Source organism: Manacus candei, unplaced genomic scaffold (genome assembly GCF_025592945.1).
Source record: "Manacus candei isolate 608988 ecotype Guabito, Panama unplaced genomic scaffold, ASM2559294v1 h1tg000029l, whole genome shotgun sequence".
Taxonomy (NCBI): Eukaryota; Metazoa; Chordata; class Aves; order Passeriformes; family Pipridae; genus Manacus; species Manacus candei.
In genome coordinates this window covers 2,233,619-2,257,063 of record NW_026138077.1, presented here as the reverse complement: position 1 = coordinate 2,257,063, position 23,445 = coordinate 2,233,619, and the positions used below count along the sequence as shown (strand labels likewise).

The 23,445-nt window shown below is 55.0% G+C and overlaps 1 protein-coding gene across 1 annotated transcript; it reads right to left on the bottom strand.

The window, feature by feature from the left end:
• Positions 1–132: 132 nt before the first annotated feature.
• Positions 133–23,225, bottom strand: LOC127472584 (aryl hydrocarbon receptor-like). Its single transcript, XM_051791021.1, has 10 exons — positions 22,915–23,225; positions 19,735–19,922; positions 10,798–10,916; positions 7,550–7,639; positions 5,872–5,971; positions 5,618–5,760; positions 5,276–5,466; positions 4,799–4,908; positions 4,362–4,503; positions 133–3,775 (listed from the first exon to the last, which is right to left on the bottom strand). The coding sequence occupies exons 1-10, from the start codon at positions 22,953–22,955 to the stop codon at positions 1,963–1,965; spliced, it is 2,937 nt and encodes a 978-aa protein (XP_051646981.1). The 5' UTR covers positions 22,956–23,225; the 3' UTR covers positions 133–1,962.
• Between the last annotated feature and the right edge of the window lie 220 nt (positions 23,226–23,445).

Here is a 23,445-nt window from a genome sequence, read left to right as displayed (position 1 = left end):
GTGCCCACGGGGGCTGGAGACCTCTGGAGTGTGTCACACAGCCCGCACCAGGGCCAGGCTTTTCCCAACACCTGCTCAATCGGGGAGGAAATTGGCAGACACCGATTCAGGTCAAAACAAACATCACCACCCTACAAAGCAATCGCCTTTTAATACACAACCAAACACGGGGAGGGGGGTGAGTCTTAGAACGTCTCTTTCTCCTCGGCATCATCCGGCTGCCAAGAGCAGCACAAAGAAATCACAGAGCGTAAAATGAGACACTGCCACCAAAACAGACTTTATGTACACAGCCACAAGGTATGAAGAGATCAGACACCAGTCACAGAGCACCAGGGGGTGTGTCAGGGCCCCAGGCAGCAGAGCCTCGTGGGTGCCCCCACCCCGAGGTGACCCTTGGAGCCTGTGCCCTTGGCACCCCGTGTTTCACGTCGTCTCACTAGTGCCAGGACAGCAGAGGCTGGTGAGCAGAGTCCATCCTGCTGCTTTTTGGGTCTGGACCATGGCGAGCCGCCTCCTTGCCCTGTCCAAAGTGCTCCTCCAGGCTACTTTGGAGGGGTCTGGCACATTTCAGCATCTCTCTGCCCCCAGCCTGCAGACAGGAGCTTAACTTTCCCAAGCCCCATCTGCCCTGGTACAGCGAGGCAAAGCAGGATACAAAGGCAGAGATCCAGGGAGACAACGCCACTCCACACCAGGACACACTGCCTGGCTGCTGGCCCTGCACTAAATATCTGATTTAATTTGCTTGGTAAATGCTTAAGAGTGGTGTGAGAGGCAGATGTGATGCTGAGGGTGATGGGTGCACGGGGGGAAGGTACGAAGATCCCCAATCACTGTCCTCTCTCGGACACAACGTTGCACTCCAGTGTGGTCTCAAATCGAACACACCCTCCCCCGTCACTGCTGCTTCTGTGGGTTTCCCTGATGGATCTGGGAGAATGTGCCCCACGGCGGGGAAAAAAAAAATAATGAATTCACATCTTAGGTTAAAAATATAGAAAATAAAGGGAATTCAACAAAGTGATTGTTGTTGGCTCCAGGACAGCGCTTTGAGGGGCACAAAGTGGGTCTGGAGAGCAGCCAGTGGTCACTGCATCCCTCCCTGCCCTTCTTTCTCACTGCTTTGGCAAAGCCACAGGAGGAACCCCATCGTTCCTCCATCCGATGGCACCGCAAGGAGCAGGAGAGGAAGGAGAGGACAAGCCACTGACAAAACCAAGAGCAGCTTCTGCATCCCAGAAAGGTCACAACAGCCTAGTACCCACCTCTCCCAAATTCCCCAGGAAGGCTGCTGGAGAGCCCAAACCGCCAGGATGCCTCTGCTCTCACCACCTCCACCTCCCACTGAGACCCTTCAGTGCTGCTGAGCTTCTCAAAGTGCTTGGTATCATCCCATTTCTAAATGAACTGGGTCACCAGGGGCTCTGGAAGAGATGGAGAGCACAGGAGGGAGGGAGCAGAGGGACTCAGGCAGATGGAGATGATGCAGGGGACTGAACAGCAACGTGACAAGGGTGGTCCACACACACAGGTGATGAGGAGACCACACTGAGTCAAGAAACAGCCATTCAGTGCTACATGTGAGGGAGCAGGTCCACCTGCAAGAGGCTGCCCCAAGCACATGGGCCAGGCGAGCACAGTGTCCTTCCTTGGACCCCCTGAGCCTACAAACCTCCACACTGGCATGGCTGCATCTCCCTGAAAGACTTCTCATGGGAAAAAAAAGTCCAAACCACTGCATCTTCGACTGCCTGACAGCGCCGGAAGACAAAATGCTGAGTGACCAGGAAGCACAGGGCACCGCTTGCAGGTATGAGAAGGGCCCCCAGCTGCTGGTGGCTTTCCAAAATGCGGCTCCCAGTTCACAGTGATGTTTCAAAGCAGGCTGCCCACAAAGGCCGGTGTGCCCGCAGCCCCTGGCAGCTCCCCTCGCTGCCTCCCCACGAGCCGGGGCACCCCTCATGTCCTGCAGCCCTCACACCTCACCTTGGGCTGGATGTCACAGGCACAGAGCCGCTGCCTGCCCACCGAGGGCCCCACCGGGCAGCCAGGGCCCCGTTCCGAGCACGGGGGTGCTCCTGCACCCCCCTTCCCAGGGGCAGCTGCTGAGCACCTCGGAACCGAGCCCACCGAGGGACGGGATGCTCCGGGGTGGTTCTCGCTGGGGCAAGGCAAGGCACCCAGCTGCTGGGGAAGGGATACTTTGGAGGCGTCCCTGAGGAAGTTGGTCTCCTGCCTAAGAAGGCTATTTCCATACTGGCACTCCGGCGGCACGACACGGTCCATCCGGTGGGTGCTGGGAACCGTGCTGGACGCCAGCAGGAGCCCACTGTGTTGCACTGGACCTGCCCCAGCCTGGGGGAGCCACAGCTGGTGCTGCGAGATCCACTCGGCCTCTCGGACCACTGCCTGTTCCCCTTCCCAGGAAACGCTGGGCTCTAGGTGGGGTGTCAGGGGCTGTTTGGGGAAGCCACCATTCCCTGGCAGCTGCCTGGCTCCTAAGGGTGCTGGCACTTGTGCAGGGCGAGCAGCCTCCTCCTCACGGAGGTTCCCATCCCCTGAGAACAAGGACTCATGCAAGCCCTGGGCAGGGCAAGGAGCAGGCTGGGAGGGGGCTGGCAGCCACAGCCCAGCCCCCGGGGGGCTCTCGGGGCATCCAGCCAGCAGAGTCTGGGACTCCACGTGTGCTCCTGCTGCTTCCAGCTGTTTTGGAGCTCTGGCCATCCAAGCTGCTGATGGGCAGCCTCCAGGAGGAGCACTCTGACCCAAAGCCGGGTTTGCCTGGAGCGGGACATGGTGCCACCGAGTCACTAATGTGTTCGAGTGCACGGGAGGCGGGCAGCTCGAGCCCAGCAGCTGGCACCCCAGATGGCTCTGAGCAACAGGAACAGCATTATCCACAGGAGCAGAGGGGGTAACTTCTGCTTGAAGCACTTGGCTTGCCCGCTGAAGTGCTACAGGGGATGTGGTGCTGGGGACCGGGACACCCAGCACAGTCTCTCCCACCAGCCCGGCTGGGTCAAACGGGACCTGCTGCTCTGGCTGAGCTGAGCTCACCTCAGAGCTAACGGAGCCTGCAGAGACCACAGCACCTCGGCCTCCTTGTGCACCCGGGGCCTGGGGCTGTGCTGGGGATTGAGGCACTGCATTAGCTGCCCAGCAGCGCTGGAAATGAGCCACAACGCTGTTTTCCTCGTTGCAGTGTGGGAAGTCCACGCTCTTCCCAGCATCCTCCCCGAGGAGCATCTGCTCCACACAGGATGTCACCTCGGTGCCTGGCCTCTGGCCAACCCCCTGAGCCGGTGATTCCTCCTCTGCCCCCAAGCTGAGCAGAGCCTCCTCCCACTGCTGCAGCTCTGCGTGGTCCATGCTGAGGCTCTGGCAGACATTTCCCTCCACCTCGCTCTTCTCAAAGAGGGTTTCTATCACCACCAGGAGGGAGTCACTGTCCTCCTTGGCATCACTGATGTCCTCATTCCTGCCCAGTCCCTCGGGCTCAGAGATGAAATCTGCCAAGGAGAACTGAGGCATGTTATCAGCGTGGGAGTTGTATATGGATGCATCCTGCTTCATCATGGCCCCAAGGAGAGAGTTGGGGTCTACCAAGTGCTGCTTTGAGTGGGAATTTGCTTGTGTCTGCAACTCCTCCTTGGCTTGGAAGGGGTCCAGGAACCCGGGAAGGTCATTCTCATACAAGACTGCTTCCCCCGTGGCAAAGCTAAAAGGCAGCCGCAGGTTTCTCTTCCGCAGATGTTCCTCCCCTTCTTCATTCCTTCAGGGAAAAAACAGATGGAAACAGCATGAGCCTCTCCTCTGGGCCATGCAAAACCACCCTTCTGACAGCAAGAGAGGAGCTCACAGCCCTGTCCTGGCTTTTCTAGAGAAGAAAGGTGCTGGATTGGACTGGTGGAGGATGGGGGCTCTGGGTTGCCTGTGGGAGGTCTGCATGGCTCAGGGAAGGGCTGAGTGTCCAGGGCTCACTCCAGGCAGGACCATGTCCACACCCACCTCCTCAGAGCCATTTCACTCATGCTGCAGGAGGGCACGTGCTGCAAAGTGCCAACTGTGCCCCCCAACCACCCTTCCCTCCACTCTCATGGCCTCCCTGTGCCTGGAGCAGGGATACTCACGAGAGCAGGCAAAGGGAGCCAGGGATACTCTCAAGAGCAGGGGCAGGCAGCTGCCTGCTGCCTCTCAAGAGAGCAGGGGAAAGGAGCCAGGGATACTCAAGAGAGCAGGGGAAGGGAGCAAGGGATACTCAGGAGAGCATGGGCAGGCAGCCAGGGATACTCAGGAGAGCATGGGCAGGCAGCCAGGGATACTCAGGAGAGCATGGGCAGGCAGCCAGGGATACTCACGAGAGGGCTCTCTGGCGGGAGATGATGAAGTTGGGCCTGCCCCCCTTGTAGACGAGCCGTGCGTTGGACTGCACCCACAGCCAGCCACCCTGCTTGGTCAGCAGCCGGAACACCGTCAGCCCGCTCTCCCCTGTCTTCATCACTGGGGCAGGGACACAAGAGAGGTGGCACACACAGAGTTCCTCCGCGGGGGCACACGAGTGACGCGTGCGAGACGCCACGAGGAGCACCTCGCGCCCGTGCTCTGGGGGCAGGAGGTGCAGGATGCTGCCTCTCTGCCAGCTCCCCGAGCAGGTCTCACCCAGGAGGAGGAGCCTTTATTGCAGCCACTCCAGCCCTGGCACAGACAGCACTGAGGAGCAATGGTATGGCCTGGCCAGAGCTGCACGTGCAGAGCTCCTGACAAACCCCCCAGCCCGACAGCCCCCAGCACTCACTCCTGACGTGGTTCTCTGCGCAGTGCATCATGTCAGCTGCGTGCACAAACTGGTACCCGGAGCCCCTCCGGCACAGCTCCCTGTCCGTGTATCCCAGGACAACCTTCCCCCTGGAAATAGCACAGAAACCCTGGGACACCAGGGATGGATCCCCCACAGTTGCACCCTACCGGCCAGATGTGATCCCCTGCCAAAGCCTCCCGCTTTGGCTGGTACTACTCTCCATCTTGGGCTGAGCTGCATCCCCTCCTCCACAAAACCACCCTGTGCTGGGTTTGCTGGGCTAAACCACAGCAGACAGGAAGCACTGGTGCCCAGCTAACCTGCTCCCCGTGTTACTGGGGGGCTGCAGTGGGGCAACAGAAGCATCAGGCACCTTGCCCTGGGAGCTGGCTCAGACATTCCTTGTTCCCACGGGGTCTAATTTTCTGTCCAGCACCAGGGATTTTGCCATGGGGAAGGTGAGAGATGGCCTACCGGGAATCACAGGCCATAGGAGTGAAGTCCAGCTTGTGCTTTGTCTGGAAGATCAGCGTCTTGGCCTGAAGTTCCAGGATGGAGAGCGGCTGGAGGAGTGTTGCAATGGCAAAGAGAGCAACGGGGGACTTGTCTGATGCCAACTTCTGCTGCCCGAGAAGGAACTTCAGGCGCCCACGGAAATTCAAGGCCTAAGGGGGGGATTAGAACATGTGGGAGTGAAGCAAACAGGGTGGTGGGAACTGGCTGTGCTTCCACCCCTGTAGGACACGAGTGGCCCTGAGGGAACACGCTGTGGGCAGAAGGGGAGCAGAGGGATGTCCCAGTGTGGGGATGCCTTACCAGAAATCCTGAGGAGTTATCCAGCAAGCAGCGGAAGCGGCAGGTGAAGCTCCTCTCCGTGAGGGATTGCTCCTCAGGACGGACGTGCTGGGGGCTGGACGTGGCACTGCATCCTGCCAGCGGTGGCTGCTCAGCGGGAACGGCTGGAAAACCCAAGGGAAAAGGAAGCTTTCCAAGCTGTGCTGCACACCTTGAGCTCACAGCTCAGACCCGCTGGAGCCAGGGTGCTCCCGCAGGGATCAGCCGGCGCTCACCATCGGCTGCGCGCGCCGGGGGCCTGTGCAGCTGGCGGCGGAAGGCGGCTCTGTCGTCCGCGTGGATCAGCTCATACACGCTCTGGTAGATGAGATCCGACTGGAATGACACAAGGGAAGAGCCTCAGCTCCTGGACAGCCTGGCAGAGGTGTCTGGAGGAGGACACGGCCCGGGGTTTTCCTTCGTGGCTGCTAAAAGTGGAGTGATGGAGAGTAAGGAGCAGGCAAACACCACCAGCTTTGTGTGCTGGGCAGCAAGGAGCAGGACTGGCTGTGTTTTTGGGCATGGGTCAGGAAGGAGGGAAAGGGAGCAGAGAGGGGGTCTGCCCAGGGAGATCTCGGGAACGGCTCAGAGGTTTCTAGAAGCAGTAGAAAGGGAGATGTCCAGGTAACCCTGGCTGCTCAGGACCACACACTCCCTGCTTCCCTGGCACTCCCCAGCCATAGCCAAGCAGAGCCTTCCAGCCTCTTCCCCACACTGTCAAGGCTGAGGTTCTCCTAGTGTTATTCAGCCCTTCCTTGGATGTTTCACCCTGGCTCTGGCTCTCAGTCCTTAATGGGAATGCTGAAACTCCAGCTCCTTCCCCTGCCACAGGAGCCCCTGCTCTTTGGGAAGGTGCGCTGCCCATCTGTGGGGCGAACCCACGTTAACTTGCAGTGTCTTCTCAGGACCAAATTCAGACACAGCACCAGACAGGCTGTGGGGTGCCCGAGGGGATTTGCTTGTGGAGTACAAAATGCTGGTCTGCAACAGCACACAAAGCTCTCTCCTGCATTACCATCCCTGGTTCTCCGCAAATTTATTCCACAGGATCGATGTAAAAAACAATTTTAAGTACATTTTGACCAAACCGAACAATTTTTTTTTTTCTTTTCAGACTTAAGCAGGGGAGTTTGCTGTTTCACAAAAGGGTTTTGGAGGTTTTATTTACTCGAAACCCATGGGAATCTGTATCCCAGAGGTCCTGCCAAGCCCACGGGCAGCATAGGCCAGGTCCCTGCCCTCAGGAACATGTTGGATGAGAGTCCCCTGCTTAACCAGGCATACTTTGAGAAGCTGCTGCCTGACAGCAGTTTTGACTTAGGGCATCAGCCATGAGGATCCCAGGGAGCTTGGAAAGGGTGCAAAGAGAGGAAGAAGAAGCAAACACCATGAGTCTCCACGGGTCCTCCAGGAATCCCTGCAATGAAACAGGTTTAGCAGCCTCACAACCATCCTGTTGCCTCAGTCCTTTGGCCAAAGGAGCTGGATTTTGGGGGGAATCAGAGGTAAGAGGGTGGATGTGGGGAGAGGCCTGCTTTTCCTTGGCATCCCATGTAACTCACAGTCCTTCAGGGCACTGACACTGCTTGTTGGTGAGATTCCCTCAGCCCTCTAAGTGAGGGCATGTGTGCCCAGCAGGACGATACAAGAAATATCTCACACCCCTCTCATACACAAAGGCAAGAGGACACAGAGCTGCCACGGCTCAGCTGGCATCTGTTCCCACTAAAGTCACAAACACACTTCTTGGCTTTCACAGCCCCCAGAGAACATGACTCATTTGGGAATGTGCATCAGAAGGGACCCAAGGGAGCTGGGAAGGGAGAAGAAATAGCCATGCCAGCTTGGCTATCAGCACCTCCTTCCCAGACAAGCAGTGCATCCACCTGCATGCCAGGAAAACACGGTACCCACCTGATGGAAGCCCAGGTAGTCCTGCACTGTAGGGGAGATGTAGAAGATGTAGCCATCTCCTGTCACAGCAATGACAAAGCCATTGAGTGCCTGAAAGCAGAAGTTGAGCCAGAGTTACCCTCCCCAGCTTCAACCCAGCTGCTGAAAGATGGAATTCCTCAGGTGTTTCTTCAGCATCAGGGGGACAGGAAGGGACCTTCTTCATCAACAAGGAACCCCACCAAGAAGGAAAGCATCTGGTAACCACACAGGACTTAATTCTGTTGGTCTTTTTGTCCCCAGCATGAGCAATGATCTGGGATGGACTGACTACTTTCTCTAAACCTATCATGGAAGGCCTCTCACTGCAGGGCAGCTCCTGCACCAGGAGGATCTAGAGTTGGTTTCCTCCTCTCCAGCTGCACCAGTTGGGTACAGCTACACTCTTCTGGGGCTCTGCTTTGGAAAGGATGATCCTTGTGGGTCCCTTCCAACTCAGGATATTCTATGATTCTGTGATTTCCTCTAACAAAACCTGCTTACAACTTCAATAACAAGTAGTAATGGGTGTATAGGGGGAAGAAGGGCTGCTCTGAGCCATTCAGGAGCCTGCAGACTCCTGGATAAGCCTGGAGTCAGTTCAAGCTAACAAAGCCTTCAAAGTTAGCAACCAAACTCCAGTCACTCCCTAACCTGACCTATTTATCCACTCGTTAATTTTAAGGATGACATCCAAAGACACTTCAAGCCTTGCTCTTCATCCTAAATAGAGGTTATACAAGCTTATTTTTCCATGTCTTCTCCCCATACTGTCTCCAGTCACCTCCTCCCCTCCAAAACCTGCTTTTTAACCCTTAGCACCCGAGGGCATCTCTGCCACTCTCGGCTCCGAGGGTACACGAACAACTCGTCACAACAGACACAAAGTAGGACCAAACCCAGTCACCAACATCATTCAAAGATGGTGATGCAGCTAAAACCAACACCCACCTTGAAATAAAAAGAGGTGGGAAAATCTGGAATATCAGATCCCAGATTTGTGAAGGCCCTGACACATCAAAGAATCCCAGAGTGGTCTGGGTTGGAAGGGACCTTAAAGCCCACCTTGTTCCAAACCCCTGCCATGGGCAGGGACACTTTCTACTAGCCCAGGTTAACCCATTTCTTCAAGCCATGTCCAACTTGGCCTTGAACACTTGCAGGGATGGGACAGCCACAGCTTCCCTGGGCAACCTGTGCCAGGGCCTCACTACAAATTAGGGAAACTGTTCCAAAACTCTAGAGGATCATGGCTGGGGTAAAGGGAGGGGAGCTCACACATCCAGTGAACACCCAGTAAATGAGGCAAGATGAAGATCCAGAGATACCTGGTGACCATTTCAGACTGATTTCCACCAAAAGCAAAGCACTGCATTAGCAAGTGACTCTTGCCCCTTGCTCTTGTCTGTAATATATTTATTAGTGAACAGATGGAGAGAAATTAGGAAAAGAGCACCCTAAATGGAAACCTAACATACAGATCCAGCTGGCTGAGGGACTGATCCTTCCCTTTGTGTGCTGCAGCCCCCCGAGGGGCCTCGAGTCAGAGCTTTCTGCAAATTACAGTATTTGATTAAAATGCTCTTTGGGAAAAAAAAAAAAAGCCACCAGGCAGCTCAGTGGGGGATTTCTGTCACACTCACACCTCATAAGCTCTCCAGATGCCTTCAATCACCCGAGGCTGCCAAGGCTCTGGGGGATCAACAAATTGCCGTCAGATGGTCCAACTCCAAAACTCTGGAGAGGGCTCAGGAGCAGCTCCATCGTGGGACTGGGGCAACCACGGGCTCCCCATGGTGTTATTCCAGCTGTTCCTCCGTGACTGTCACACTTGCAGGCAGCTGGGACCAGAGCCCACGTGGGAGCCCTCGTGTGGTCTGAGGTCCATGGCCAGAAGTCACACTGAGCTCCCAGGAGTCGCTGCCTCGCCAAAATCCCACACGGAGCCTCGTGCTGGGGCTCTGCTCACACTCGCCCGCCCCCACAGCTCTGGGCTGAAGGGACTGAAGGCAGACTTCAAGGAGCCAAGCATCCATCTGCTGGTGTTTGGAGAGGTGGCAGAAGAGGAGTGAAGGCCCAGAAAGTCTCCAAGAGAGCTGGAGAGGCACTTTGTAAAGGGTATGTACGGATAGGACAAGGGGGAATGGCTTCCCACTGCGAGAGGGAAGGGTTGGATGGGACGTTGGGAAGAAATTCTTCCCTGGGAGGGTGGGAAGGCTCTGCCACAGGTTGCCCAGAGAAGCTGTGGCTGCCCCATCCCTGGAAGTGTCCAAGGCCAGGTTGGACAGGGCTTGGAGCAACCTGGGCTGGTGGAAGGTGTTTCTGACTGTGGCGGGGGATGGAATGAGACGGGGTTTAAGGTCCCTTCCAGCCCAAACTGTTCTGGGATTCTGTGAAAGCACAGGCACAGGCAATGACAGGAACAGGGAGCAGTTAAGGGTCTGGTACAGACCTGCCCTGCCCTCAAGGGCAGGGTTGCTAAGCTGACATGCCCAGGTGTTTATTCAGCAACCAGCCTTTCCATGTGACCTTTCCATCCCAGTTCCTTCCAGCTCACATCTATAAATGGCAGCCCAAACCAAGAACATTCTGGAGCAGCTGGTTCACCAGCCCCTCGTGCTCTGGAGTTCCCTGACAGCTCTCCCATTAGACACTCGCTGGCCTTTCTACAAAGCAAAGCTCCCACTGCCACGGATTTCTTGCACCACTCCTTTCAAGATCCATCTTCCCTTCTTTTCTCCCCCACAACCTACAAACTTAAGCTGGGCTTTTCCCAACCCAGGCAGGCAGGGAACATATCCCTACAGAGCTCATGCAACGCCCCAGGTGGGGCAAAGAGCTCCTGGGGGACGTTTTATCCTGAGCTATCACCATTCTCCTCTCGGCATTTGCCAGAACACAAGGAACACACCACCCCGGAGACTAATGAGGGATCAATCCCTACACCACCATATGATATCCCTGAACCTCTTGGCTGGGATGGAGCTTGAGTCCACGAGCTGTAGTGTAACCAAAGGGGCAGAAAATGGTAGTGGGGATGAGAGGGAATGGTGGGATGGGGACCTGGACCTGTCCCAGCCAGGCAGTGTCACTGGTCTCTGTCCCTGGGTGCTCAGTGCCTGCAGAAATCACAGGGAAGCAGCTCCAGGCAAGGCAGGGTCTCTCCTTGCTCCACAGATGGGACCACATGCTCCAGAGCTGCTTGGGAAGACCCCAAATGACCAAATTACCTGGAGCAGCAGTTCCCCCTCAGGAAATGGCTCCCTGTCGACCTGCAGGTCCGTGTGTCTGTTCCCCCCTGGGGCTCTGGTGTGATCCAGCAGGCAGCTGCCAGCCTTTGGAGCTGTGGCTGCAAGAGAGAAGGCAAGAAATCAGTGTGGAAGAGGCAAGCCAGGAGCCTCTTCCTCCTCCTGCCCACCCCAGGGCTGCTCATGCAGCCACACCACGCCATCCAGAGCCCGTGGACTTGGCTTGGAGGGAGGAGAGACCAGTGGGAACTGGCACAGAGCCCATGACAGAGCCATGCCCAACTTGCCCAAGGCTTCCTCCCGGAGATTATTTTCCCTGCTTGATCCCATTTCTGGGAAACCTCACTTCTGCCAAGGTCTGAGGCAGAGATGCAAAGGATAGAGGGGAGCTAAGTGCTTCTGGGATGGCCAGGCTGGGAAACAACACCCAATACAGCAATAACTCTGCAGGTTAGAGTCTGGTAGAGCTGGAGTTCGCTTCAAGCCACCCCAGTGGGGTGCTCTCTCAGCTCTCCTGCCCTTCAGGGCTGAAGAAGGACGGAGGCAAACCTTTCCAAACCACCCCAGATGCCACCAAATTACCCATATTTTTTTTCTCCCTTTGGCTGCTCAGAAGCAGGTCAGAGGGTTGGTGTCCACGACTCTCCCAGGACACCTGAGCAGCTCTCAGCTGCCAGGACTCTTTGCCATGACCTCCCCAGGCTGATTCACGTGCTGCCTCATGCTTCATTCCCAGAGGCCTTTAAGGCAACACCCTTGGGTGCAACCAACATGAAACCTCCTCCTGCCCTGGTCGCAGGACCTTGGGCATCAGAGGACACACAGAGAACTGGTTGTTCAGGGAACAGGAATGAGGAGGGCGGCTCCCAGGGACATCCCCCGTGTGGTACTTCATCTGCTGATTCTCACTGAAAAACCTCAGTCCAAACTCAGGACAATTTCAAGGCATGTTTTTGTGCCAGCTCAACAAAAAAAACCCACACAGATAAAGCTCAAAGCAGCCCCCATGTAGGAACCACCCACCTCTGCCACCACCACGAGCTCCCACAGCGCCCCAAGGTCAGACAGAGCTCACCTATCCCGTGGGATCCACATCCCAGCAGAGATCACTGCCTGCCCTGGTGGGTCAGATGATGCTGTGTGACCTTGGGTGGATCCAAAGGGAAAAATTCCTCTGAATCTGGGGGAGTGGTAGGAAAGGAGGAAGAACCTCAAACCACCCCAAGCCTGACCGTACATTTAATTTTCTCCATGGCAGAAGCTCTCGCTTCACCATCGAAAGGTTTTAAAGGTTTGTTCCCTGGGAACACCAAGTTCAAAGCCAAAATAATTCAAAACCCAAAAAAGTTCCACGTGAAACCGCTGCCATGAGACATTTTGCTTTGCATCAAACCATCAGTATGCAAAGGCATTCCCCCGATGGCTTGGCATGTTTGTATTAAAACCCAGTTTGGGGCCAAAACATCCCTGGGATGTATTTCTACATGGGACAAGGGTCTGCCCACGCAGGCTGTCAACAGGCAGGGCAGGGACAAAGGTAGGGCAAGGGGAATTAGCTGAAGGCCTTGCACAAGGTGACACAAAGAACAGTGGGGAGGATGCTCTGAGGCCATGAAGCAGAATTATCCTCGATCTCTGTCGGTGAGAGAGCTGGGATACTTCAGCCTCCCCAAAAACTCGATGCTCAGGCAGCACCTCCACCTTCTCCATCAGTCACATCATCTGCCCTCTCCCTCAGAGGTGGATCAGCCAGGCCAGGGGATCTGAGACCTCTGGGAAAGGCAAGGAGTCACCAAACAAAAAGCCTTCTCACATGACTGCCATGTGATCCCCAAGTTCAAACACCCCGAGCCCATCTGGACCGCGGGTCTGGCTTCAATTTACACTTCATGGAGCGGAATAATTTCAAAATGAAACATCGGCTCTTTTTTTAAATCTGATTTCTTTTGAAGTGCTGACTCCTCTCTGAAGCATTGAAACCAGGCAGGCTGGCAGGGGGTTTCAAAAAGGAACGAGTTCTTCCAAAACAAAGCTCCAAAAGGGCAGTGAGTGATTTGAGAGGACGCACATCCCGGGAACGTGTGGTCTCCAGCTCTCTCCCAGTGCCTGCCAGCAGCATCTGCAGGGAGAGCTGGGGAGAGCTGCTGTGGGCTTACAGCATCCGACAGGAAACAGGTCCAACATGTATCCAAGCTATAATGTACCCACAGCAACAGAAACAACTGCAGAGAAAAGGACGATGCACTTTTGCTGTTTGCGCCCAGTTTTTCCAGCCTCCTGCTGTGCATCCTTGAGAATAAATGGGAGTTAACACGACGACGTGGTGCTTGGGGACATGATTTACTGGTGGGCTTGGCAGTGCTGGATTAATGGTTGGATTTGATGATCACAGAAGTCTTTTCCAATCTTAAGGATTCCGTAATTCCACAAAAAAGACCACGAGAAAAGTCATCTGCAATACTAGACAAATTCCAGGCGTTTGCTGAAGCGATTTGGTGATAATTTCTATTTTCAAAGTGCTTGAATAAGGGCTCTCTGTGTGTAACTTTTAAGATAGGAGGGGAAAATCCAGCTCTGTCCTGAACCCCAGCACCATGAGAGCACTGGAGGAGGTTTCCTGCACTGGTGTGATCCCCAAAGATTGAAAAGGCTTTCATTCAGCCAGGGAAGATGCCAGACAGGATCAGTAACATTTTTGTCCCCCCTTGGGGGCTTTCTTGCCTCTGCAAGGGGGTTTCTAAGCCCTGCAATGGAGGAAAGCCCTCAAGCAGGAGAAAGAAGGGAAAAAGAGCAAAGCAATCCAATCTCTCCACTTTTTGCTTGTCACACATCCCTTGCCTCTGGCATGGATTTGGCACTGAAAAAAAAAGGGTTATTGGTGACAACCCCGGAGTCAGTTCTGCTCTCACGGGCTGGGTTACAGCGGTGGGAGGTGCCAGGCTTCGCCCACGGCAAGCATTGCCCTTGGAACTGGCTCCAGAGATGCCTGGCACCAAAAAACCAGGAGCTCCCAGCTCCTCCAGCAACACCAAGCCATGCACAACTGTTTTCCTCTTGGATCTGACCCCAAACCCTGTCAAATTAGCACCAACCTTTGCCCCAGATGTTTAACAAAGGCATTTTGCCAAGCAGAGCAGGCTCATGCCATCCAAGTAAAACAGACAAATGCCAAAGCCACAGATTATAAACCTGTTAGGAAAAGTCACCCAGTATTTCCCAAGGAGCACAGAAATGCCCAGGAGATCTCTGGCATCCCCAAAGCCCATGCCAGCCGCTCCGACCTGCTGCTGCAAACGTTCATCCCACACAGTCCTGCAGGATCTCACCCAGGGACAGATTTAAACTTGACTCCTTTCACTGCATCAGTTGCCTCAGGCCCAGACCCCTGCAGTTCTGGCCCATGGCAACACCAAAACGCGAGGAGATGAACAAAAAAGCTAATTTAACACTGATGGCAGTGAGATTGCCCAGTGAGACCTGTGCCAGCTGCCCTGCAGTGGAGTACTGGGAAGGAACCTGGTGTGACCAGCACCAGCAGTGGGAAAGGACCTGGGGAGACCTCCTAAGCCAAGCCCCTGCTCCAGCAGGGTCAGCTACAGTGGGTTTCCCAGGATCAGTCCCTGGCACAGATGGGGATCTTGGATCTAACCTTCCTAACTGCACCAGTGCAGGGATGGTGAATGTCCAGCAGGGGTCTAGGAGGATTCATCCTGCACTCCTCCACAGGCAGGTGGATGGAGACCCACCAGGACTCGAAGGTCAGTGGTGGCAGGAATATTCCGCCCAGCACATCCTCCTGGGAAGCCAGATGTGCAGGAGACAGTCTTGCCATGTGTCACAGCCCGTGCAGGACACTACCCTGCCCTCCCTCACACTTGGGCAGCAGCCCAGATGTGTCTGGAGGAGGTTTGGAAGGAAGGTAAACACAGCCAGGGCACATGTGTGGCCCACACGTGGCCAATGGTATTTCCTGCCCCAGGCTGGCACTGGGCTGGGTGTGGGCCAGGGGGCACGAGGAGGGACCCCACTATCCTCTGCTTCTTAGGAGCTGTTAGTCATCCCAAGCTTTGCCAGGCTCTTGTAGCAGGAGAGGGTTTTCCATGGGTTCTGAAAGAGGGCAGGGTTAGATGGGATTTTGGGAAGGAATTTTCCCTGGGAGGGTGGGGACACCCTGGTTGCCCAGAGAAGCTGTGGCTGCCCCATCCCTGGAAGTGTCCAAGGCCAGGTTGGACAGGGCTTGGAGCAACCTGGGCTAGTGGGAGGTGTCCCTGCCCATGGCAGGGGGTGGAAGGAGATGATCCTTAGGGTCCCTTCCAACCCAAACTATTCTAGGACTCTGTGATCCTCCCTATTGCAGACCTCTCCACCTGGGTGACCCAGGAAGAGGGCATGGTAGCACATTCCCTAAGCACACCCTCTCCACCTCACAGAGCGTTTTTAGCCCCATTTTCTTGCTCACCCTTGGCAGAGCCACATCTGCAAGCCCAGGAGCTGCTTCCTTTGTCACAGGAACTGTAGGAAACGAAGCCCAGCACAGCTCTCCAGCCAGCTGCAGCTTTTCCAAGCTGGTCAGCACTAAAACCCACCCAAGCTTTCATGAGCTCTCACTGCTTGCAGCAAGTGGGGCTCCCGTCACAGCACACGGAGCCCAGAGCACCACGGCAGTCACAGCACTGCCAACGTAGGGACAAGCTTTTCTCCTGGGGCACTTGCTCTCAAAGAGACAGGGATCAGCAAAGTCACTCCAGATTTGTCTGGGAGACCGTCACACAGGTCCAAGTAGCAACCACTGCAAAACAGTCTGCAGACAGGAGCTCAGCACGAGGCTGGCAGTGAGGTTCAGTCCATTTTTATACGAGTGACAAAACCTTCAGAGTGTCTCTAAGGCAGGTTTTGATAGTACCAGGCTTGTCATCGCTATCCACCAGCACTCAAAGGCTGGCTCTGATGAGCAAAGCTTGGGAGACACCAAGCCCTGAGCCCCTACCTTGCTGTGTTTTATCCATATAACCTCTGGTAAGATGGATTTGGAACTGGATGGTTTTTAAGGTCCCTTCCAACCCAAACCATTCTATGGTTCTGTGACAGTTCAGTGATGCCCAAAGCAGGCTCTGGCCTGGGGAGGGCGGAGAAGCCTCAGTTCAGTAAGAAGAGCAAACACAGGAGTGCTCAGCTATGGCATGTCCTCCCCTGAGGTACCCACAGGGCATCACCCACAGCTGGTGATAAGTGCATGCCAAAAGCAAAGGAAGAGAGAAACCTGGACTCCTGGGTCTATTCCTCCTCCTGACTACGGGGAAGAGTCAGCCCAGGGGTCACAGCCGAAACCAACCCAACTCAAAAGCCAAATTTCTTTTTTTTTTTTTAATTTTTTTTTTTTATTTTGCACAGAGAAACTGAGACACCAGAGCTGTGCAACACCTGCAGCACTTGCAGCAGGGGACAGAGGACTTACAGCAGATGTGTGTGCCCAAAATCAGCCTGTGGAGGCATGGAGGGAGCTCTGAGGGCTTCCCTCTCTACAACTGAGCCTTGCACAGTAGTTTGCATTTCCAGCAAACTACTAATTTTCTGGTTTCTCGCTAAAGCACGGACAGAAGAGAGAATATTTAAAAGCAAAGCAACTTTAAAAGATGGTGCAGTGAGTCACTACCCTGTGATGGAAACCAGGGTCCCACCCAGATGCAAGACCCTTTCCCTAATATCCACCCTGTAAGCAGGCAACGATGCCAGCATTCAAACTCACTGTGGGTTGTCTTCCACTCTGTCCCACCCCAAACACTGCCCCAGACCCTGATGCCTGACTTCCTACACCCCATTAAACAGGTCAGTTCCCGAGCCAAAGGCATATAGTACCCACATATCAGAAATACCAGAGAAGCTGGAGAAGGTTGGAACCCCCTCCCTCAGCCAGGCTTGACGCAGACGACACAGGGAAGCTCCACTCCAGGCATGGAGGGAGCACAAGAAATGCAGCACAAGAAGAAAAGGAGCCTCGGGGCATCACCCTGTGAGCCCACGTGCAATTGGTCTATCAATTGCCTGGAGATAAGGCAATTATCAGTCTATCAAAATATCCACTGTCTCCTGCCTGGAGATAAGGCCACACTTGGGCTGTGGATGGAGGGAGGGACAGGGAAGCTCACCAGGTGATGCCACGCTCTCCTGCTGCAGGAGAGGGGCCTGCATGAAGCAAGAACTGGAGCAGAAAGCACAGCACGAGGGGCTTCACCACGTCCCCCCAGAATGCCTGAGGGGACACGCCAGGAACAGGAACAGCCAGGAACAGGCTGCCCTGACCTGCAGCCGACACGGGTCTTCATCGGGCAGGGCTGGAACCAGGCAGACCTTGATGAATCGGGGGGATGATCTGAAGTCAAACACGATGAACTTCAGGGCAAACAGGGGCAGAGCAAGGGGAAGGAGCTGGAAATCAAAGGCAAGTGGTCAAATGGGAGTAATTGGCCTGGCAGGACAAGTCTCCAAGGAGGAACACAAATCCCTGCAATGCCAATTGCATTTCCAGAGCAGCTCTCACGCTGGGAAGCACATGCTGAGCACAGCCAGCAGCAACCAGCTCCTGCTTGGAGGCACAGGTCCCATCTGGAGAGTTTGGCACCGGGGTCTCCTCCTGGAGACCAGCATCCCAGCTGGAGAGGGCCCTGGGAGAGCTCCAGAGGGCTAGGCATGAGGCAGAAGCTAAGGGAGCCAAGTCTATTCAGTCTGCGGGGGCGAGAGGACACAACAGGAGCCTCCAAGCACAGAAAGCTGCTGCTGCCTTCCTGCCCTCCACATGCTCTGCCTCCACCAGTGTCCATCATCCATTCCATCGAGCCCAAGGCACTGGAGATGAAGCATGTCCCTGTCCCCACGTCCTGGTGACTCGTGGGAATGTGGTGACTCCCCCCAGCCAGGCTCTGCACCCCCATTTCCCCTCTTGGCCCAGACACGTGCTGGGTGCCACAGCCCATGGCTGGGTCAGGGAGCAGGAAGGAGTTAATGCTCTGCCAGCACCGCCTGGGACAGAGGGACTTGTGGTGTCCCCAAAGCATCACACCCTGCCATCACGGCATTCGGCTGCCTTCCTTCCCAGCCACCCATCCCGCATCTCAGACACGTGGGAACTGAACCCCATTCCCCACATTTTCCCAAAAAAAGTAGGTAAGAGAGGAATAAGCACTCAGCAAAGCTCACTCTCAGTCCATCCTTGGCTTTGAGGAGCCCAAAGCACACCCAATGTGTGCAGTAATCACCTCTCTTGTGCAAAGACATCTTCCCTCTGCTGCAAGTGCCTCTTCATGCCTCCACCACATCCTCTGGGGTCCTGCTCCCAAGAAGGACCCCCTGGGTCACAGCCTTTCTCCCTCACAGCCAGTCAGCCAGCACAGGCCCAGCACAGCCCTCAGCAGCTCCCAAGACACGGCAGAGGTGCTCAGGGAACAGCCGAGACCACAGACAAGGAGGAGGGTCCACCACGCTCAGCTACACGGGGTGCTCTGCCAGCCACCTTCGAGTCCACTCCAGAGGCATCGCCGTTGTGATGCTCCAGCACTGCCCAGGAATGGGAGCTGGAGATGGAGCTGCTCTGGGTCCCATCTGGGAAACCAGCTCTGATGGAGAGATCCCACCGTTGCAGCTCCATGTGTGAGCTGCAGCCTCAGAAGGAGCCCAACCACAGAATTATAAAGGGTGGAAAAGACCTCCAAGATCATGGAATCCAACCATCAACCCAGCAGTGCCAGGTCCAGTAGCCTACAGACCCTGGGGGGGTTCAATTCAATTTATAATTTAATAATTATATATCGTATTATATACCATATATATATGATATGTATGATATATACTGCAATTTACATATTATATATACTGTAATTATAATACGTTGAAGAAAATTGGATTGAAGATAGAAGTGAGACTGGATTGAAGAAGAATTAAAGATTTGCTTGAAGAAGAAGAATAGGGAGGGAAGGATAGGGAGGGAGGAATAAATATAAGAATACCAAATATGGAATAAATATGAAAATACATAATATGGAACATAATAACAGGGAATATGTATTATATTATAAATTTATAGTTACTTAATGTAATTTTAAACTGCCATTCCAGTTGGATGAGGGAAATGTTGCTGCTCAACAAGACATCACTCCCTTCTTCACCATGGGCTGGTGGGAGCAGGACACAGGAGGGCTTTTGGAAGTAAATGAGGGTGTTTGGATGTAAAGGACGGGTAGGATGGCTGCTGATGAGATGGAGGAACTTTGCAGGAGGTCTCAGCTCCTGGGCAGGCACCCAAACTGCTCCCTCCATCCATAGTGATGTTCCTCTGCCAGTCACCCCTTCCAAGAATGATGGGGTCGGGATCCTCTGCTCCCAACACCCCCCAGCCCCTCCCCAGTCACTCACCTGCCTGCTCTCCAACCCTCAGTTTCCAAGGCTGAACTAGGTGGTCTCCCTGTCCCAGGGATGTTGCTTTTCCAGGACACCAAGCACCCAATACTGACCGAAGAGAACCAGACTTGGATGTGTGACATCCAAAAATGAAGGTGATTCCTTCCTTCCAGAAAACAAACACAGGCTTTCCTTCCAGAATTACCCCTCCAGTGATTCCTTCCAGAGGGGACACGGATAAAACGTGTGTTGTGAGGGGTCCCACGAGGAACCACTGCCAACTCCACCACATTTTGGGAGATGAGGCACTTTCCTGCCCACTCTTCCTTGGCATTTTCAGTCCAGCACCTCAGCTAAAGGTGCAACACTGCATTATCAGCATCCAAGGGCCCGATCCCACATCTCACCACCATCCCATCTTCAGGAAACACAGCTTTCCCTCCCAAAGCTTGGGGTGGGGCATGAGCTGTGCAGTCCCCTGGGGACTGACCCCAGGGGCTTTCCCCGCCTCACAGCATGGACACTCACCTGTCAGGTAGCTCTTGACCCTCAGGTATCCAACGGCCAGCCGCAGGATGGAGAGCTTGTCCAGCCTGGAGCGCACATCCTCGGGGAAGGGCAGCAGCCCCGTCAGCTTGTTCAGCTCCTGGTTGAGCCGGTCGCGGTGCCGCTTGGAGGGGTTGGACTTCACACCCTCAGCAGGTGGTGGTTTGGGGCTGGGAGAGGCAAAGGAGAGTTTAATCACACTGGGATTGCCCACAGGCCAGGCTGGACAGGGCTTGGAGCAACCTGGGAGAGTGGAAGGTGTCCCTGCCCATGGCAGGGGATGGGATGGGACAAGCTTTAAGGTCCCTTCCAACCCAACCCATTCTGGGATTCCACGACTTGGACAATTAAAAAAAAAAAAAAAAAGGCAAAGTAGATGCAAAAAAAAAATTGTTTACTTCCAATATTCTGATTTCTGCTCCTTTCAGATGGGTATTTCTAAACTAAAACAGCATCTGATGCCAGACAGGCCGTGGGACCAACCCTCAGCCTGCAGAAGGAACAGTGTCCACGAGAGCAGCTCTCGTCTGCCTCAAGCCAACACAAGATGCCATCTCTATCAGCTGCAGTTATCTCACATGCTCCAGCCAAAAGCCCCTCGCAGCAGCAAGAGCTCAGATAACAACTTTAATGAGTCTTGGATGTCACCTTGTCTGCTTCATTTTTTAATGCCAATTTGAATTTCATAGCTTGAAGAAAAACCCTTCAGACCCCCCCTCTCTGTATCTGGCTCGGCTGCATCCCTTAACACGCACCTCATTTTGTTTGACGGAATTTGTCTAACCACAAACTCTCCCTCCCCAGGCATCCTCTCTCCATAAAGGAGTTTTGGATAACAGGATCTGCCAGTATTTAGCAGCAATTTAAGCTCTCTCCTCTACCACCACTCTCCAATCTCATCTGGCAGGGCTGCTCACAAGTGTGACACGAAGGGAAATGAGCACTAAATGAACTGCAGTGAGGTGCCTGTTGAATTTTCAGCTCAGAGAGTGACCAAGTGGTCTCCTAAGGATGAACGGAAAATTGTAGCATTTCCCCAGGAAAGCTCAATCCTGCTGGTTTGTAACAGCAGCATCAGGAGAGCCAGATCCTCACTCAGGACCACTGGAACAACTCAGCACCAAACTCGTCCATACAAGCTGGGCAAAACACACTGGCACCAGGGCTTTTATGGATCTAGTGGATCAAACACTTTTGAAATCACAGTCACGCACAGGAAGGAAAAAAATTAAAACCAGTTTTCCCTTGACTCTGATTAGAACAAAAAAGAGGTGAAGCAAATTAGTCTGAGTTTCCTCAGATACCCCTCAAAGTCCTCAGCTTGCTCACTCTCCAAATCCAGCCCCCAAACAGTCAGAAAGAAGAGAAAACGAGACTGGAGATGAGCACAGGAGTGGGTAAAACACAGAGTTGTAATGGGATCTCTTGGACAGTCTGGCTAGGCACTGAAAGTCCCCTGGCTGAGGCACAGGGGGTGACACAGCCAGCGGCGAGTCACCCCAAGGCCGAGGGAGGACACCCCACCATCTCTGTGCCTGCATGGCCCCAGCTGCAGCACACAGCGGGCACCCTCAGAGGGGGGTGACAGTGAGGAAAATGGCTCATGGAAACAGTAAAGACTGGTCAAGATGTTTGAAATCTGTCTCAATTCCCTTCTCTTTGGACCACCTCCATCCCCAGTGCCCCCTCTTTGCAGGGCAGAGCTCCAGCCCCTCCAGGGTGCCCCAGGCAGCGCTGGTGCCCCAGCACAGCACACCAAGCCCTGGCATTCAACAAAGCTGCTCAACACCTGCACATCAGGCAAGGAAAAGTGTTTCAGAGAGGTCTGAGCCCCTGCTCTGTTTGCTGAAGCCTTGTGAAATGGTTACAAACCAAGCAAACATTGCAAGTTGTGCCATGGGGCCCGTGGTGAGCCGGTGACCCCCAAGTGGAGGGGCCGGAGCGGAGCCGGGTGGAAAGCTCTGCTCCCGGCGGGGCAAAGGCCATGCTGATGCTGTGGTTTGTTTTTCCCCAGCTGCCCTTTGAACGGGAACCCAGTAGGAAGTTTATCCCTTTTGCAAGCTGGCAAGTACCAAGGGATATTATTCCCAGCAGTGGAGTTTGCCTGAGCTGATATATTGCTCTTTATTAATTTCCTTTTTATCTTTGCAGGGCAAACTGCAAAGGGGCTGGAGAAGTCCCTCACCCCATCCTCCTCACCCCGTCTGGCTGGCTGCACATCCCACTGCCCCAGCCCCGCTCCACCCAGCCTCTCCCGGCAGGATCCCGCCCCAAGATCTGACCGGGCACAGAGAAGAATAATCCCTTCCCATTCCCAAGGCTGACCCTGCAGAACCAGGGAATGAGGGCCCTTCTGCTCCAAAAAGACACCTTCTCCCACACCCTGAGCCACACAAATCCAGCCCAAACCCTCAGTCTGGTACGCCAGAGGGGTGGAATCGCCACTCCAAGGTGAACAGGAGACAGGTTTGAGGCAGAACAACCACCCTTCATGTTTCCACAGGAAGACTCTCAAATAAATAGCTAAGAGAGGCTCTGAGTTAACTTTTCACCACAGGTTTATAATGTCGATGTTCCCACCTTCATCCCAGGCTTGGGCTCAGCTCATCCGTCCCCCCCCACGGCCTCCCAAAAATATATATCCACCTTGATTTCCTCTACACCTGCAAGCCTGAGGTTAAACAGGCTGACAGGACTCGGGAGCTGGGGTGGGGGGAAGGCATGAAGGAGCCAGGAAACACCGGGGACACACCGGGGGGGACGTTATGCAACAGCTATTGAGCAGAGTGGTAATTAATTATTAAGGAATTGAGATGTTTTGGTAATTAGTAATCGTTGTACGTTTGATTTAGGCAGGCACCGAAACCCAGCCCAGCTTGCAAAATCACAGCCGAGCAGCCCAAACTCCCCAGCGAGGCTCCTCACTGGGATTCAGGACGAGCATCCTCGGGATTTCTGTTTTCCCACCAGCGTGCCAGAGCCGACACAGCGTTAGCTCCAATTAACCCTAATTAAAACCGAGTAACCCAAGCATGCCGCTCCCCCGGTGCTCCCACCAGGGCAGCTCCCGGCAGCTCCCCGGATCCAGCCGGGCTCCCGCTGCCCGGTTTTCGGCCGCCCCGCCCGGGGGTCCCCGGGGGGAAACCCCCTCCCTGCACCCACCTCTTGGGCACCGGCTTCTTCCTCTTCCTCCCGGCGTACATCCCGCGGGCGGCGGGAGCGGCACCGGCGGCAGCGGGAGCCGGAGCGGGACCGCGCCCGGGGCGGGGCTGGAGGGACACGGCGGGGACACGCCCCGGACACACCCCGGACACGCCCCCTCGGCGTCGGCCCCGCCCCCGCCCCCTTCGGGCCTGGGGACAAGGGACACCGAGTCCCGGGAAACACCGTGTCCGTGGGACACCCCCCGCAAGGGACACCGAATCCTGGGAAACACCCTCCAGGGGACACCGAGTCCCGGGAAACACCGTGTCCCTGGGACACCCCCCGCAAGGGACACCGAGTCCCGGGAAACACCGTGTCCCTGGGACACCCCCCGCAAGGGACACCGAATCCTGGGAAACACCGTGTCCGTGGGACACCTCCCGCCAGGGACACCGAATCCTGGGAAACACCCTCCAGGGGATACCGAGTCCCGGGAAACACCGTGTCCCTGGGACACCCCCCGCCAGGGACACCGAATCCTGGGAAACA

Coding starts and splice junctions, on each gene's coding strand:
- LOC127472584 (XM_051791021.1), bottom strand. CDS start 22,955: ATGTACGCCGGGAGGAAGAGGAAGAAGCCGGTGCCCAAGAG. Junction 5,761..5,871: donor CCCGGCGCGCGCAGCCGATG/GTGAGCGCCGGC, acceptor TGGGTTTTCCAG/CCGTTCCCGCTGAGCAGCCA. Junction 3,776..4,361: donor TCCCGCCAGAGAGCCCTCTC/GTGAGTATCCCT, acceptor TTTTCCCTGAAG/GAATGAAGAAGGGGAGGAAC.